The sequence below is a fragment of the Geotrypetes seraphini genome, chromosome 4 (genome assembly GCF_902459505.1).
Source record: "Geotrypetes seraphini chromosome 4, aGeoSer1.1, whole genome shotgun sequence".
In the NCBI taxonomy this organism is placed as follows: Eukaryota; Metazoa; Chordata; class Amphibia; order Gymnophiona; family Dermophiidae; genus Geotrypetes; species Geotrypetes seraphini.
The window spans coordinates 239,268,404-239,286,059 of record NC_047087.1 but is presented as its reverse complement, the minus strand read 5'-3'; the positions used below and the strand labels follow the sequence as shown (position 1 = coordinate 239,286,059).

The following is a 17,656-nucleotide window of genomic DNA, read 5'->3' as shown; positions in this document are numbered from 1 at the left end:
AAGCAGTTGAAAGAGTTAAGAGTTGAAAGCGGTTTCAAAAAAGTGGGCTTTTAGCATGGATTTGAATACTGTTAGGGATGGAGCATGATGTATTGATTCAGGCAACTCCCCCCCCCCACCCCGCAAAAACAAAAGACTCTGTAGAGAGTTGATGTTCCAGATGTAGGCTTTATTAAAAATTCAACTTTGTAATCCGCATGAAAGTATCTGAGAACTTCTCATCAGCGCAGAGCCTTTCCAGGATTTGGACATATATAATCCACGAGGTATTGTTATTTGACCTACATGGACCCCTGAGGAAGACAGCACTGTCGAAACACGGACCATGTTGGATCCATAGTTCCTAATGGATTGGGACCTAGATACTTTCAAATGGATTACAAAGTTGAATTTTTAATAAAGCCTACATCTGGAGCATCAGCTCTCCAGAGTCTTTTGTTTTTTGTGGATTTCTCTTCTGTGGAGCACCAGGGTCAATTTTTTGCTCGAATTGATTCAGGCAGCCTGTTCCAGGCAGACAGTGCAGTAAGAAAGAAGGGACAGAGTCTGGAGTTCGCAGTGGAGGAGAAGGGTACAGATAAGAGGGGCTTACTGATGAATGGAGTTCAAGGGGAGGAGCATAGGGGGGAGATAAGTGAAGAGAGATATTCTGGGGCTTCAGAGTGAATGCACTTGTAAGCCAGTAAGATGAGTTTGAACTGTATTTGGAAATGAAGTGGCTTGAGGCAAGGGATAATGTGAGAATTGTGGCTCTCACGGAATATGAGTCGTGCAGCAGCATTTTGAACGGATTGAAGAGGTGAGAGATGGGTGTGTGGGAGGCCTGAGAGAAGTACATTGCAGTAGTCTATGCGTGAGGTGATGAGAGCTTGGATAAGGGTTTTGGTAGTATGTTCAGAAAGGAGAGGATGGATTTTGGTGATATTACAGAGGAAGAAGCAACAGGTTTTGGCAGTTTGTTGTATCTGAGCAGAGAAAGAGAGAGAGAGAAGTCAAAGATCACCCCAAGGTTGTGAGCTGAATACTAAATACTGTCCACGCAGAGACTTGAGAGCCAGTAGTCGGACTCTTCTTTTTGAGTGAATGCTTCAGGCTGCACCCGTAACTGGCATGGCTGTGCCTTTATCAGTGGACATCAATAGCCAGATAACGGGATTTTTTTTAGCTCAGGTCCTGGACATCAATAGCCAGATAACGGGATTTTTTTTTAGCTCAGGTCCTCATAAGACCTGTTGAGACAATTCTGTGGCTTGCAGAATTCTGTGGTACTGTTAGACTGTCTTGATGAGACGCCATTTTAGGAATACGTATTAGAGAGTAGCCTAGAGGTGAAAGCAGAAAGTGGAGAACCAAGGAAGCCAAGATTCAGAACCTACTTTACCTGAATGTAATTCATCTTGAGCCATTAGTTAAAATACAAGAATGAAAATTCAACTAAGAATGTTTCATTTCTCATATTTCAACCCTTCCTGGCCGTCTCTGACCAGATTTGTACAGCTTGTTATACAGGGTAAGACAGTTTAGCCACATCCCAGTGGTTTTCTCTGACTTTTAAATTGATATCATTCATTAAGTGCCTGATTCATTAATCTATTTTCCCCTATGCACATAATGGGGGAAATAAGAGTGTTAGGGGGAAATTATCAATGAGGGCTACCTTTAAGACTGGTTATTTTACAGTTAATCCAGTTTATTAATAACTAGATTTTGCTGTATAAAATGGGGCCTGTGCTGAAATAGCACAAGCTGTAGTAAAAGAACCCTTCTTAACAGTCGCTCAGGTTGATATCTTCCCTCCTAAATGTTCAAAGAGCTGAAGAATATAACCCTTCTCTCTCTTGTCAGCTTTGCCACTTATTTTTCTATTTCAATCTTCCATTTTCGGAGATCATGTGATCTGAAAAACAGACTAACCATAAGACGATAAACATATGCGCATTTATTTAAATTTATCTAACCAATTTTCCAGGCGTAGCGTTATCACTCCTATCATCACACTTTTGTGTTGTTTTGTTCCAGGCCTTTGGGGTACCACCCTGACAGAAAACACAGCTGAGAATCGAGAGCTTTATGTCAAGACAACACTGAGAGAGTTGCTGGTTTATATATTTTTCTTGGTGGATATCTGTCTTTGTAAGTAATCCTTTTGAGATCACAAAAATGTGTAGTTAAGCCAGACATGGGCAACTCCGGTCCTCGAGGGCCGGAATACAATCAGGTTTTCAGGATTTCCCCAATAAATATGCATTGAAAGCAGTGCATGCAAATAGATCTCATGCATATTCATTGGGGAAATCCTGAAAACCCGATTGGATTCCGGCCCTCGAGGACCGGAGTTGCCCATGTCTGGTTGTGCAGATTCATTATAAGGTCAGTCTGTCCTTTTCTTCATCCATTGTGGAGGTTTTTGATATGGCTACTTGCTATTTTAAAGTCATAGTAGTCACAATAAATGTTTAGGAAATTTTAGCGGATGCTTAAAATAAATGAAATTATTGGGTGTATAATCTAGATTCTTTTTCATATTTCATTCTTGAAAATGTTATGTTTAAAGTTTGTGAAAGGTCTTTGCCCCGAGCACCCACCACCACTGGGATTCCAAGTAAAACCAAACCATTCTCAGATCATCTTCTGCACATTAAACCCAAACCACAAATCACAAATTAGGATAACCTGATGAAGTAGTTACCATATGGTTCCAGAAAAAAGGAGGATGGATTGAGACACCCAGGTTTTACTTCCAGTGAAAGCAATGGAAGTAAAACCTGGGTATCTCAATCCATCCTCCTTTTTCTGGAGCCATATGGTAGCCCTACAGTGATGAGCAAAGGACTAACAGAGAGAGGCTGATTTTTTTTTTATGAGAATGGTCAGAATGCCCAAATTATCACACCAGAGTTTTGTGACCTTTGATTACATTTTCATTCTTAAGTAACTAATGCCAGCAGGAAGACAGAATATCATTAGCTTGTGAACAAATTAATTTCAGAAAGAACATGGAAAAGCACTGTATATTTATTATCACTTGTATTGGTACATTTAGTACAGTTTTGCAATTGGATACCTAGCAAGACACAGTAGAAATGGGCACTAAGGCCCTGATTCTATAAAACAGTGGTTCCCAACCCTGTCCTGGAGGACCACCAGGCCTGCCGGGTTTTCAGGTTAGCCCTAATGAATATGCATGGAGCAGATTTGCATGCCTGGCACTTCCATTATATGCAGAGCTCTCTCATGCATATTCATTAGGGCTATCCTGAAAACCCGATTAGCCTGGTGGTCCTCCAGGATAGGGTTGGGAACCACTGCTATAAAAGATGTGTACAGTTAAGTGCCTAGATCAGCGTACCTAGGTGCCTAACTTACCCCACCTTTTACAAAACCAAGGAAGTGGATTTTAGCACAGGCCAGTGCGCTGATTGCTCTGTGCTGCTCCCGACGCAGTACAGAGCATTCAGTGCACTGGCCTGTGCTAAAAACTGCTTTCATGGTTTATTAAAGGAGGGGTTAATTTTTATGATTGGCTTAATTGGCACTGAGCACTAGTGCTGCCCGATTCAGGAAAAAATATTTTGATTCGATTCGATTTGATTCAGCCTATTGAATCGATTTTTCGATTCGATTCAATTTTCCTTCCCAATTGGGTATTTTTTTTCCTGACATCCTAGCCTCTTCACCCCTTTAATAGACTCTTCACCCCCTTTGCCCTCTCCTACCCACACTGGCACTGTGGTGTAAACAAAATAAACAAACAAAAAAGACCTTTCCTCTCTTAGTTAAATCCTAGCTCACATTCACGGTTCAAATCTGACATATTATAATCACAAAACAGAAAATAAAATTATTTTTTTCTACCTTTTGTTGTCTGGTCATTATTGAAATCATGTTGGTCCCAGGCTCTGGTTGTCTTCTGATAACTTGCTTGCAAGGGTCTCCTGCCCTTTTGTCGTTTCTTTCTCTGTGATAACCATCCATCTTCCACCTCTGTCCTCCCCTTCCCTCCCCCGGAGGTCTGGCATCTTTCCTTTTTTCATCTCCATCCCTGCAGCTGCAGCGATGGACCCCCCCATCCCCAGGTCCACCATCTCTCCTTTTCTCAACTACCCTTTCATCCAGCACTCTCCCTCCTTCCCCACCACCCCAAGGTCCACCAGCTCTCCCTTTCTCTTCCCAACTACCCTCCTATCCAGTATCTCTATCCCCTACCCCCTCTCCACACCATCCCTTGTGTCCAACTTCTCTCCCTTTCTGTTCTTTCCCTCTCTAAATCCCATTGTCCACCATCTCTCTCCCAGTCGGATCCTTCATCATTTTCAAGGAAACACGAGATCCAGATTTTTACCCAGTACTCTGCTGTTTGTTTCCATCCTGTTCTCACTAGTTTCTCTTGCTGTCTCTTTTTAACATTTCCTCTTCCCCCAACCAAACTCCAGCAGTTTCTCTGACTAGTTCCCCACAGGTCAACCTCTCTCCCTCCAGCCTGTCCCACTCATCTGAGCCCAGCAGTTTCTCTGACTAGCTCCAATCCCCATAGGTCAATTTCTCTCCCTCCAGCCTGTCCCACTCATCTGGGCCTGTTCACATGTACAGAACTCTATTCTCCCATCCCCCGCGGGATCTTTTACTTGCTCGCTGCACTTTCACTCTTGGGGTCGCGCAGGTAGCGCGAGTGAAGCAAACACGATGCCTTCAGCGGCCCCAGAAGCCTATCACTCATCTATAGTTTCCTGTCCCTGCATAGGTGAGAATTCTCCCAAAGATGCACAACATGGGAAGTCTTTCATCCATTCCGACCCCATGATAGTTGGTGGAACACTGATCTCTCCATTAGCTGCTGTTCCGCCCTACCCAAACCTGTTCCTCGCTCTGCACAGCACACAAATTCTGACTTCCACAGCCAGGAAACTAAATCCTGCCCTAACACTCGAAAGGCAACCTTCTCTATGGTCAGACACTGTAACAGAGGAAAAGCTTCCATGGGCTCGAGAAGGCAGCGTATTTATAAGGCTGCCCACGGTCCCGATGGTGAACGCATGCAGTATTGTTGGGGAGCTAGCAGGGTAAATAAGTACCGGATCCCACGGGGGTGGGGGGTGTGGAATAGAGCTCCGGCCAGGTGTGAGGGTCTTGCATTGAAGATGACTGGCATAACCTCATGCACTTCCTGACTGACCCCACCAAATTGGCAAGGCCGATTTTTTACATAAATTAATCGATTCAAATCAATTCACCCACAGTGAATCGGTGAATTGATTTGAATCGTGAATCGGGCAGCACTACTGAGCGCCATTAAAAAACAATTTTAGAATGAGATAAAAAATTAATGAGCCAGTACAGTGTTTCTTTTTATATATATATATATATATATATATTTATTGATTTTCAAAACTTATAGAAAGTGCAACAATTATACAGTCAATAATATCAAATGACAGCACTTTAAATTCATACAAACTACTGAAACAAATTACCCTATCCCTCCCCCTCCCTTTCCCTCCCTCCCTACCTGGATGTGTGTAGAAATCTAAGTAAATCCAGGAACTAAGGATTTAATCATTCTGTTGCTTGACAAATGCCTCCGAAGGACTCCAAATCTCTTTAAACCTCTTACTAGTTCCAGATTGTTCTGCTATCATCCTTTCATATCTATAGTATACAAAACAATTTTAAAATGAGTTTAAAAAATTAATGAGCCAGTACAGTGGTTCTTAAACCTGTCCTACCCCAAGCCAGTTGGGTTTTCAAGATATCCCTAATGAAGCAGATTTACATATAATAGAGGTGACAGGCATACAAATCTGCCTCATGCATATTCATTAGGGATATCTTGAAAACCCGAATGGCTTGGGATAGGACAGGTTTAAGAACCACGGAGCTAGTAATCTATACTGAGGAACCTGTTGGCACCTACTGGCAAATAGGCATGATATGAGGGGCAGGTTATGGGTGTAGATTTAGTTATACTTTGTTTGCAATGTTTTTCTGCACTTTGCAATTTAATAAAGATATTTAAACATATAAAATTATATTCTTGAAAACTGCCACACAAAGATACAAAGTTACTGTTGTGTTGGAGCAGGAGTATATATGGGCCATAATCCAAGAAATCAAATTAGCGCATTTTTTAATATTTCAGATATTAAAAAGTGCTGAAATCTAAACTAGTAATGCAGAAACAGATATATCGATCTCTGCAGTGCATGCAGAAATCGGGATCTGGGTGTAGACAATATGATGAAATCTTCCACCCAATGTGCGGCGGCAGCCAAAAATCAAACAGGATGCTGGGAATTATTAAAAAGGGGATGGTTAAGAACACTAAGAATGTTATAATGCCCCTGTATCGTTCCATGGTGCGACCTCATTTGGAGTATTGCATTCAATTCTGATCTCCTTATCTCAAGAAAGATATAGTGGTGCTAGAAAAGGTTCAAAGAAGAGCGACCAAGATGGTAAAAGAGATGGAACTCCTCTCGTATGAGGAAAGACTAAAATGGTTAAGGCTCTTCAGCTTGGAAAAGAGACGGCTGAGGGGAGATATGATTGAAGTCTACAAAATCCTGAGTGGAGTAGAATGGGTACAAGTAGATCGATTTCTCACTCTGTCAAAAATTACAAAGACTAAGGGACACTCGATGAAGTTACAGGGAAGTGCTCTTAAAACCAATATGAGGAAATTTTTTTTCACTCAGAGAAGAGTTACGCTCTAGAACACGTTGCCAGAGGATGTGGTAAGAACAGATAGTGTAGCTGGTTTTAAGAAAGATTTGGAGAAGTTCCTGGAGGAAAAGTCCATAGTATGTTATTGAGAAAGACATGGGGGAAGCCACTGCTTGCCCTGTATTGGTAGCATGGAATATTGCTACACCTTGGGTTTTGGCCAGGTACTAGTGACCTGGATTGGCCACCGTGAGAACGGGCTACTGGGCTCGATGGACCATTGGTCTGACCCAGTAAGGCTATTCTTATGTTCTTATGATTTTCTCTTTTCTAGTTGCCAGTGTAGAAAGACTTCAGTAGTCCGTGTGTGTTTATAACTCATTTCTGGAAAAGAACCCAAAAGTTAGCTGCTTTCAGGTATTGTAACTGTGTGACTCTGAAGCTAGTCCACCCGGTAATCAGACATAGCAAACTGATGACTATAATGGCGCATGGTTCTGTATGTTGTTTTTATATAACATCAAAGGATTAAGCCAATTTGTTAGGCAGAACGGATGGACCATACATAGAGAATGACACGGTGGCGGTTTACCCGTGGCCACCGCATTTTAGCCGCGGGTCACCCGCCGAAAACGGGGAAGAAAACTAGCAGTCGCTGCGGCGACGGGGACAAGGCCATTCACCGCCTGCGGGGCGGTGAATGGTTGTGTCCCCGCAGTGAGGCATGAAGGATCGCGCGGTCCCCGCAGCTCACACCCGCCTGCCCAATCGATTCTAGTGTTTAGCCAGCTCTCTCCCTTCTCCTCACCTTAGTTTGTAGATTTTCTTTTTCGGCGACCCGCACGCTATCAGAGAGCCGCGCACCCGCAGCTGCTCAGTTTCATCTTCTGCTCTGATGCAACCGGAAACAGGAAGTTGCAGCAGAGCAGAAGATTGAACACTGAGCAGCCGCGCGTGCGCGGCTCTTTGGGAAAGCGTGCAGGTCGCCGAAAAAGAAAACCTATAAACTAAGGTGAGGAGAAGGGAGAGAGCTGGCTAAACACTAGGATCGATTGGGCAGGCAGGTAGTGGCTGCGGGGACCGTGCGATCGCTAGTGTTCCCGGCTCAAATTGGAAGGAGGGAGTGAAAGGGAAAAGGATTCTGGGCCAAGGGGATGAAGTCGGAAAGAAAAACCCACAGCAGGAAAGAAAGGGAAGGACTGGCAGGTGAGCCAGATGCTAGAAGCAGGGGGGGGGAAGAAAGAGGGAAAAAAGCTAGATGGGGTTGAAAAGAAGAGACACACTGGTATGGAAGAGGAAGATAGGGGAAATCTGGACACAGGAAGGTAACAGAAAGAGGGGAAATTATGTGCATGGGGCATAGGGACAGAGACATAAAGGGAACATGCCATGGGGATGGTATATGGACACAGGGGGGGCAATGACAGATACATAGGGGAGATATTAGAAATGGAGAAAATAGGAGCACAGAAGCGAGATGGTTTGTGGGGATGGGACAGGGACCGAGCTTGCAGGCTCCAGTGGCTTGCACAAATTACATTGTAACGTGCCATGAAAATAAGAGGAAGGAAGGTAGATAGGCCACGCGAGAGGAGCTGAAGGGTAGTAGAAAGGAACAGATGGTAAAGGAGGGAGGGAAGGGTGGTGGTGGAAAGGAATAGAACAGACATTGAAGGAGGGTGGAGAGGAACAGACCCCCAAGGGAAATGTGGAAGACAGAGTGGGAAGAAGACAGATGCCAGACTATGCGGGAGCGGAGGGAAGAAGATGGGTGCTAGACCAATTGGGGGGGGGGGTTAAGGGAGAGGCACAGTAACAGCAAATGGAAGACGCAGAGAGAAGACACACAGTGGATGGAAGGAATTCAATGAGAAGATGTGGAAAGCAGAAACCAGACAACAAAGGTAGAAAAAAAAATTATATTTATTTATTTATTTTTTGCTTTAGGATAAAATAGTATATTAGTTGTGTTGATAAAAATTTATAAACAAAGCCCTGCCAGCTGAACATCTCTTTCTCTAGTTCAGCAGCAGGAACTTTGATTTATAAGAAAGGAATAAGCTAAATATTACAGTACTAAGGCTTATATGGATGCAGCGGGGACGGTGATGGGGCGGTGAATGGGATGGCAGTGGCGGTGACGGGGCGGTGAAAGGGATGGCGGTGACGGTGACGGGGCGGTGAAGGGAACGGCGGTGACGGGGCGGTGCAGAGGATGGTGGGCTGGTGACAGGGCGGTGACGGGGACAGATTTTTTCCCCGTGTCATTCTCTAACCATACAGATCTTCATCTGCCGTCGTTTCCTATGTTACTGGGAAAAGTTCTTCCTTCATCTGAACCTGTTTGCATCTACAGTGCAGATATGGACATAAAAATTTCTCAGCTTTGCACAGGATCTTTGGAAAACAATACACGCGAATAGCCAGGTTTCCAGTTTCAGCTACCAAATTTGCTTAAATACAAAAGGCATTGTGAGTGGCATGACGTAGGCTGCTATCTCATGGGCTCCTGTAAAGCGTGGCGCTGGTGTGATAACACAGCTGTCCCAGCACATTGTCTTCATACGCTGGATTTAGTGCTGCTTTCTGTCATGCAGAAGGAACAAGACGAAGTTACTATTTGTCTGTAGAACAAATGCTGTTTGCTTTATGAAGAGGCATTGTTATCTCCTGGGAGCACCTGTTGGGTTCTTCCATTTCCTATTATATCTCACCTATCTTGGGAGGGGGGGGGGGGGTTAGATCTTCAAAGCAACAGATTCTAGAAATTAGTTCAAACCTGATTATCACTAGAAACAGGTTGATGACATTTTCAATCTAAGCCTTTCGAATCGTATAAAGGAGTGCTCGTTATCTGTATTAGTTGCCAAATTTAAGTTTTGAAGCTCTTTGACTCTGCTTGAATTAAAATTATGCTGTTTTGAAAGCAACAGTATCCTGTATTTTGCTATCTCTTGTCCTCCAGAATGCCTTACAACAGTTGAACAATTTGTGCTCTTAACCAGCCACTCTCTCTCTCTCTTTTTTTCCTTATTGTCTCAGAGGAGAATTCTAGGCCTGTCTTATGGGTCAAATGTTTACAGATGTATTTACATATGGATTATAGGCACCAATTCAAGGGGGGAAAAAAATCTTAATTATTAGAAATCACACGTTTCTATGTACTGACCCGTTCAAGGGAAAACCGTTCTCTGTTCTCTTCTAGTGACATACGGAATGACGAGTTCTAATACCTACTATTACACAAAAGTGATGTCCAGCTTGTTTTTGGAAAGTTCTGCCGACAATGGAGTTTCTTTCCAGTCCATTGGAAGCATGGCAGACTTTTGGGCGGTGAGTACACGCGACCAAGGAATAAACTGAGAAGAAAATCCGACTTAGTTAAAATGTTTGCCATGTGTACTGCTCTTGAAACATTTGTTTTCCTTCCCGCAACAGTACATGTTAATAGTACATGTTATATTAGGGGTTTTTTGTTTGTTTTTTTTTACTGCTGTAAATATTATCAGTAATGTTATGCTGTTTGTTTCTTTTTTGTTAGCTATTTTTATTATGTATGTTTTGTTGTTACTCACTCAGAATGGTTTGGTGTGGAGGGATACACATTTTTAAATAAATAAAATAAACAATGTAAACCTCCTGTGTAATATGTTATATCTCTCCCTCTGACACAGTTTTCCTTTCTTCCATATTTTGTAATTACACTTCTCCCTCTGTATTCGCTGTGATAGGGGATTAACAGACCCGTGACTACAGAAAAACCACAAATAACTTTTTCATATGCTATTCACTGTTTTCTATTAAAAACCATCGTGAATATGGTGAAACCGTGAATAACATGGTGGGAGACCTGGCCAGTCCCTGAAGGAAAGGTAAAACACAGTGAAGAAAGTGCTGGGAATCAGCGATTTTCTCTGTAAACACTTGGAATCAGTGATTTCTTTATGCAAGCTGATGTAATTTGGGGGGAGGAGCCAGGAAGCTAAAAACCGTGAATAATCGAAACCACGATTGCTGAAACCGCGAATACGGAGGGAGACGTGTATTTCTCCATGGTACTCCATGGTCCTCTTATCTTGTAAATCACCTCGAAGCTGTACTGGAAAAGTGTCATCAAGAAGTCCTGATTTGATTAGATATATATCTGACTGTGAGAAAGTTAATGCAGTGCATTGATCTGTGTCTGCACTCTTTCAGCTGTAGTTTTCTAAACTGGGGATTCATGTTTGAAAGGAACCCACTACTTTATGTGGTCAATAAAACACTGAGGTATGATATCTAGATCAGCGATCGGTCACACTGTATGTGCTTCAAAATAAACAATTTCAGCTAATTTTAGAAAAAAAACAAAAAACAAGCCAAAATTATTTGAGTATTTTCTTTTTTTTTTCTTTTGTAAATCTTTATTGACATTTCAAACTTTTATAATGTATTACAATTGAAGAATCAGAAAAACTATCTGAAAATACATTCTTATCACAATTATATTAAACAATTTTTCCTCCCCTTCTTATCCTAGTTATAAACAATAATATTATATCTTATGCTATCAATATAATAAAAAACTTAATTTTACTCTTTCAAATAAATATTCTACCGCCCCCCCCCCCCCCCCACCCTCACCCTCCCACCCTCCCTGGATGTGTAAAGGAATCTATGAGGCAATAATATGTGGAACGATTCTTCATGTTAAACCCACTTTAGATAAAAATAAAAGTCGCCTTTTCATGATTTTGACAGGAATAGGGGTTCAAATTATTACATATAATTGGAAAAATCATGATAGGATTAATTTCAATTTTTGGTGGGCAACTGTGTGTACAACATATAAATATGAAAAGATTATGGTAGAACGTTTAGGTATTAGCAAGTCCTTTAGTGAGGTATGGAGTCCATTAACTAATTTTATTACGTTATAATTAATTATTTGAGTATTTTGCTCCAAGTGCCAACATATATGCCTAGCTCTTAGAGATATGAGACACATGTTTCCTTTTTTGGATGCAAGTCGATATTATGAGTTCTCAAATAAATTAAACAAATAAACTAAACCTTGTGCAACAGTAAAACCACACAAGATTTCACTTTCCATGACAGAAACGTTTATGTTTATTAGTACTTGATGTAACTTAGGCAGCCATGCACTTAGGCCCGCTTTTCCTAAAGTGCGCTAAACGCTAATGTTTGCATGTTAGTCTATGGACGCATTAGAGTTTAGCACGTGCTAATTCGATTAGTGCGCGCTAATCGGTTAGCGCACCTTAGTAAAAGACGGGGTTAGTGGCATAGCCAAACATATTTGGTGGGGGTGAGTTGGAGGCTGTAAGATTAACATGGTTGAGTACTAGGCATACATGACTGAGCCATGCTAGTTATACTCTTATTCTCAAACTAGTCTTTAAGCCTGTTACATTAACGGGTGCTAGAGCAGATGTCTGTCTGTCTGTTTTGTTTTCTTTGTCTCTCTCTCTTTGGACGCTGTCTGTCTATCTGTCTGTCATTCGTTCTGTCTGTGACTCTCCCTGGCCCCCTTTGTCTGTCTGTCTCTCTCCTTGCCCCCCTTTGTCTGTCTGTCTTTCTCCGTTGCCCCCTTCTGTCTCCCCCCCAAAGCAAACCAAGATTGCTCTCTGCCCTCCAGCACACCCCTCCCCCCTAAAGCATAGCAAGTTTGTTCCCTGGCCCTCTTTCCCTCTCCCCAACCCCAACTTCCCAGTGTAGCAGCAGCATTTCCCTCCTCCCTCCATTTCCCTCCCCCCTCTATTTCCTTGTGCAGCAGCATTTCCCTCCCCTCCCCCCCACCCCACTTCTCTGTGCAGAAGCATGTTTGTTTCTGGCCGGCTCCCTTACCCTTTCAGCGCACAACAAACCTTCCTCTTCCCCGGACACGATCTCCACACTCCCACCCCTGTACCGCAGAACACGAGAAGCGTCCAGCAGGTCGGGCAGTGCCCCGCGCCACCACCTCAGCCAGTCACGCACCTCCAGCCACCGCACGTGCCTCCAGCTAGCATAGGCGCCGTGAGGACTGGCACAGAAGCACACCTCACGGCGCCAGGAATCACGAACTTTCAAGAGCACATGCGCGCTCTAGGGTTTTATAATTATAGATAATGCTCTGTTGTTCACCTATTGCAAATATTCTATGTCAAACTCAATAAAACATATATACATAAAACAAACTTTATTTTATTTGTTATTTTTTTTTTTATTTCAAGCACTTACCTCAATTGTGCCCTCTTTCCTTATATAAATACCAAGCCTTTGGAAAAAAATCCAACAAACTTAAACCTCCATTCCTTCTTAACATTCAAATACTTTATAAAACCACCAAGAGTTCAATTTTTTTTCTAAAATACAGATAAAAAGAGTTTACCTCTAACCAACACAGGAAATTAATCCTAGGCTCCACACCTGACAATAAAAAATTCCCTAGTGCAAGAACTTGCTGTCTGTGTTCTCCTAACTGATGAGATATTTAAGAGCTCATTTTTTTTTTTTTTAAAAGAAAGAAATCTAAAAAGTGATAGAAATGGGCAGATGGATGTTTTTCTCACCAAACCCTTCCAATTTGCTACTTTTGAAATCTGTGTGCTAGACCTAGACCAGAGTTTCTCAACTTGGTCCTGGAGGACCCGCTTGCCAGTCGGGTTTTCAAGATATCCACAATGAATATGCACGAAAGACATTTGCATATAATAGAGGCAGTGTATGCAAATCAAGTTTATGCAAATTCAATGTGGATATCCTGAAAACCTGACTGGCAAGGGGGTACTCTAGGACCGAGTTGAGAAACACTGGTCTAGATGGATATCTATGCTGTTCACCTGCATTTCGTCAAAATCTCAAGAGGGCGTGTTAGAGGCATGGTGTGGGCAGGACTAGGCTGGGCTTAAAACGGACATTTTTCTACCATACTTGAACATTTAAGGGCTCAATATGAGCTCCCGAGAGAGGCGGTGAAGAAGAAAAGGTGAGAGAGTTCAAAAAAGCGTGGGATGAACACAGAGGATCTAGAATCAGAAAATAATAGTAAATATTGAAGAACTAAGGCCAGTACTGGTCACACTTGCATGGTCTGTGTCTGTATATGGCCATTTGGTTGAGGATGGGCTGGGGAGAGCTTCGATGGCTGGGATGATATAGATGGGCTGAAGACTTCAGTAGTTGGAACCTAAGCACAGTATTGGGCAGAGCTTTGGATTCTTGCCCAGAAATAGCTAAGAAGAAGAAATAAAATTTAAATTGAATCAGGTTGGGCAGACTGGATGGACCATTCGGGCCTTTATCTGCCGTCAACTACTATGTTATTATGTTACTTTGTTTGGAGCTAGACCTATTTTAACAATGAATAAGTGTCAAAAAGGTCCATAAACTGATCAGCTTACCACTGGAGGGACGCAAGTATGACTCTCCCCCAGTGGTCACTTACCTCCTCCCATCCCCTAAAGATAGGGTTAATAGACGTCCGGATTTCCCCGGACATGTTCTCCTTTTGAGGACATGTCTGGGGTCCGAATGGCTTTTCAAAACCCGAAACTCTGTTCAGGTTTTGAAAAGCTTCCGACACACAAATGGGTTAAGAAGGGTGGGGCTGGGGGTGTGATGCACATGGAACTGGGTGGGTCTAGGGGCGTGATCATGGGTCCGGATTTTCCCGAAGGAAAATCTGGTAATCCTACCCAAAGATATGAATGAAACAGTATACAGTATTCCCCTGAAATTCGCGGGGGTTATGTTCCTGGAGGCCCCACATTCCTGGAGCCCCTGCAAATTCTAAAAGCTGCAAATGCTGTAAATTACCATGTACAGTACTTAGTTTCAACTCATCTTGAGATCACCCACATCATTCCCTTCTCTGGGGTCCTGCCCTCTTCCAAGGTTGCTTCCTGTGTCCGGCAAGGCGGGACAGCTATTGTGTCAGAGGGGATGGGCACTGGAGAAGGGGTGCTGTGGGATTATTAGTGGGACAGCTCAGGTATGAGATGGGCGGTGAAGGAAGAGGGTGTCTGAAGGAAAACTTGTGGATTGCGTGCTGGAAGTGATGGTGGACCACAGGGAGGGAAGAGCGGTCCCCAAATCGTTGTGCTCGAGTGAGGGCAGCCTAATGCGCGTGATATATTTGTCTCCGTACTCGGCAGTTATGAGGGGGATTCATTCACATCTGGGTTAGTAACACTAGCACGGAATAAACCACAAATTACTGAGTCTGCAAATCGTGAACCGCGAATTTGCGGGGGTATACTGTATACCTGCTTATATGATAGCTTCAGATGTTATGGCCAGTCCTAGCAGAGCAGCAGGCTGGTCTTTGGAGTAGCTTGGTGGGCAATGAAGTGAACCATAGAGATGGGGGGCTCAGGCCCATAACCCATTCTAACCACTACCCTTGTAATGGAAGGTGAGCCTTCCAAACCTCATCCTAATCCCACTGTACTCGCGTATGGGTATCACCTACAGGCATATGGACTAGTAGTGTGGTGTACAGTTGGATATAGTGAGTTTTGGTTGGGTTTTGGAGGGCTCGCCATACAATATAAGGGGGCTAAATTGAGATGTACAATATGGCTGGGACTTTTTATGTGAGGTTCACTGCAATGCCCTCAAGGATGCTCCACTGCTCTGCTGCAATGTCTGTGTGGCCAGAGTTCTGGCTCCTCCTACATTCTGTGTATTTTTCTTTTGGACTTTTTTATTTTTTATTTTTTTCAAAAATGGCTCAAAAATATAGACACACATCTGAAAAATGGCCATTTTGGAAAAAACAAGGTAGACATTTTGCAGTTTTGAAAATTGGCATGTTTGGTAATGGATGTCTGTGCGTGTTCCGTCAAACGTCTAAACTCGGATTTAGACATCATATTGAGAATGCCCCTCTTAATAAACCTACTTGATTAAATCTTGAATCTCTACTACATCTGCATTCCTGTATTGCTGAAATCAAATGTGGCATTCTCATTTTATTCAGTTTTCTACATCAAGTACAAATACATACATTTTATGGAGTAGATATCCAGCCAGTGACAGTGAGGGGTGTTGTTTTTTTGGGGTTTTTTTTTTGGGGGGGGGGGTTAACAGCTGTCAGCTTTATCCCTAGAGCCTGGAAAAGCAGATTCCACTTCAAGCTATACTGCCTTTAACTGCATATAACAGAGCAAGATAGTGTACAATCAAAAAAGTGCATTAAAAGAAAAGAACTACAATAACTTGATAGGATAGCATCATTTAGCCCCCTTATATTGTATGGCGAGCCCTCCAAAACCCAACCAAAACTACAACGCTAGGGGCCCTAAGGGAGAGGGGGAGGGAAGGAGGTGGGGAGTTTAGGAACTGGAGGCAGACAGCAACAAGAGACCACCCAGATTAACCCAAGAAAGCATGCTCAAACAGACGTGTCTCGATCGGAACTTTAAAGTTCCTAAGTGAGGAGTTACATCGAATGGATAATGGGAGTGAATTCCAAGAGCGGCAGCCATGAAAAAAACCGCCCAGCGCCAATTACCACCAATTTAAGCCAATAATTGGCTATCTCCAATACACAGCCAGTTTATTAATTAAGTTGCGTGCACAACTGACTTTATTCCATAAGTTGTACATGCAACTTTGTACATTAAGTTTAGAATTGGGTGCCCAATTTTATAGAATTAGGTGATATATGCTGTTTTCATAGTATCTCTAGCCCACTGCTGGTTTGGTGAAGTGAAGCTGAGCTAGAAATTAACCTTTTAATTGAAGCCACAGGGGGAAAAAAACCTATGTAGCAGCATACAGAGAAATTATAGAACCCCACAATGGCAGTTATGTGTTAGTTATGGCTAGAAATTGTATTCCAAAACCACTGTTAGCAAGTTACTAGCATTCTCGATCATCAGTGCAAAACAGTAACAAAAAGTGAACCCTTCTCATTATCATTCGAATCAGTGTTGTTACATTCAATTGACGTCAAGAGAGAAGTGCTACAATGGTGACATGCCGCTTTGTTCATTTTCAGTATGCTCAAGGTCCTTTGTTGGATGGCCTCTACTGGACAAAATGGTACAATAATGAGTCGCTTAATCACAGTCCTCATTCTTTTATCTACTATGAGAATTTACTGCTCGGTGTTGCCCGTATCCGTCAACTGAAGGTGCAAAACAATTCCTGTGTGGTGCACAAGGACTTTAAGGATGATATTTCAGGCTGCTACGATGTGTATTCTCAAGAGAAGGAAGATACAAGGTCATTTGGACTTATCAATGGAACTGCGTAAGTACATGCTTGATGATGACAAGGACTACCTTACAGAAGAGCAACAGCAAAATAAAACATTCTTATAAGAACATAATTGATAGATTTTTTTTTTTTTTTACAATCTAATTTCTGGCAGCTTCTCAAAGTACATTCATCCTAATTTTAAATAAAAACATGATTATTGTATATTGGAAAATTAGGGAAATCTCGTGACTTTGAAATCACTGAGCTTTGGAATAATTTTCCTGTCCAGCTGCGTAACTTGGGCTCTTTCCAATTATTTTGAAAACATCTGAAAACGTGGCTATATTCAAAAATGTAAATTCCGCTGCTCTCTATAATCACTAATTATTTTTATGTTTCCCTTTCTTTAAAACTCTTGTAAACCAAGTCGAGCTCTATCTCTATAGAGAAGATGCGGTATATAAGCGTGAATGTTTAATTTAGTTTACATGTAGAGCTTGAGAAATTCAATAGTGCAGTTCACTATGTAAATCGCTGATAGGGATTCTAACTTTAAGGGCTCCTTTTACTAAGCCACGCTAGCGGTTTAACGTGCGTAATAGCGTGCGCTAAACCGCCGGATGCGCTAGCCGCTACCGCCTCCTCTTGAGCAGGTGGTAGTTTTTGGCCAGCGCAGGGGTTAACGCATGATGAAAAGTTGTGTGCGTTATCCCCGCTAGCGTGGCTTAGTAAAAGGAGCCCTTAGTTGCAAAAATTGTCTGAGGCCTCTGTTCTCTTCCTGTTACTGGTCCAGTGCACAGCTGCA

The 17,656-nt window shown here is 42.6% G+C and overlaps 1 protein-coding gene across 1 annotated transcript in view; it reads left to right on the top strand.

The window, feature by feature from the left end:
* PKD2L1 (polycystin 2 like 1, transient receptor potential cation channel) overlaps positions 1 to 17,656 on the top strand; it is a 61,792-nt gene that overhangs the window by 14,452 nt on the left and 29,684 nt on the right. The window contains exons 2-4 of the mRNA XM_033943716.1: positions 2,020 to 2,133; positions 9,866 to 9,993; positions 16,649 to 16,902. Of these exons, the coding sequence (XP_033799607.1) occupies positions 2,020 to 2,133; positions 9,866 to 9,993; positions 16,649 to 16,902 (496 nt within the window). The remainder of the gene's footprint in view (positions 1 to 2,019; positions 2,134 to 9,865; positions 9,994 to 16,648; positions 16,903 to 17,656) is intronic.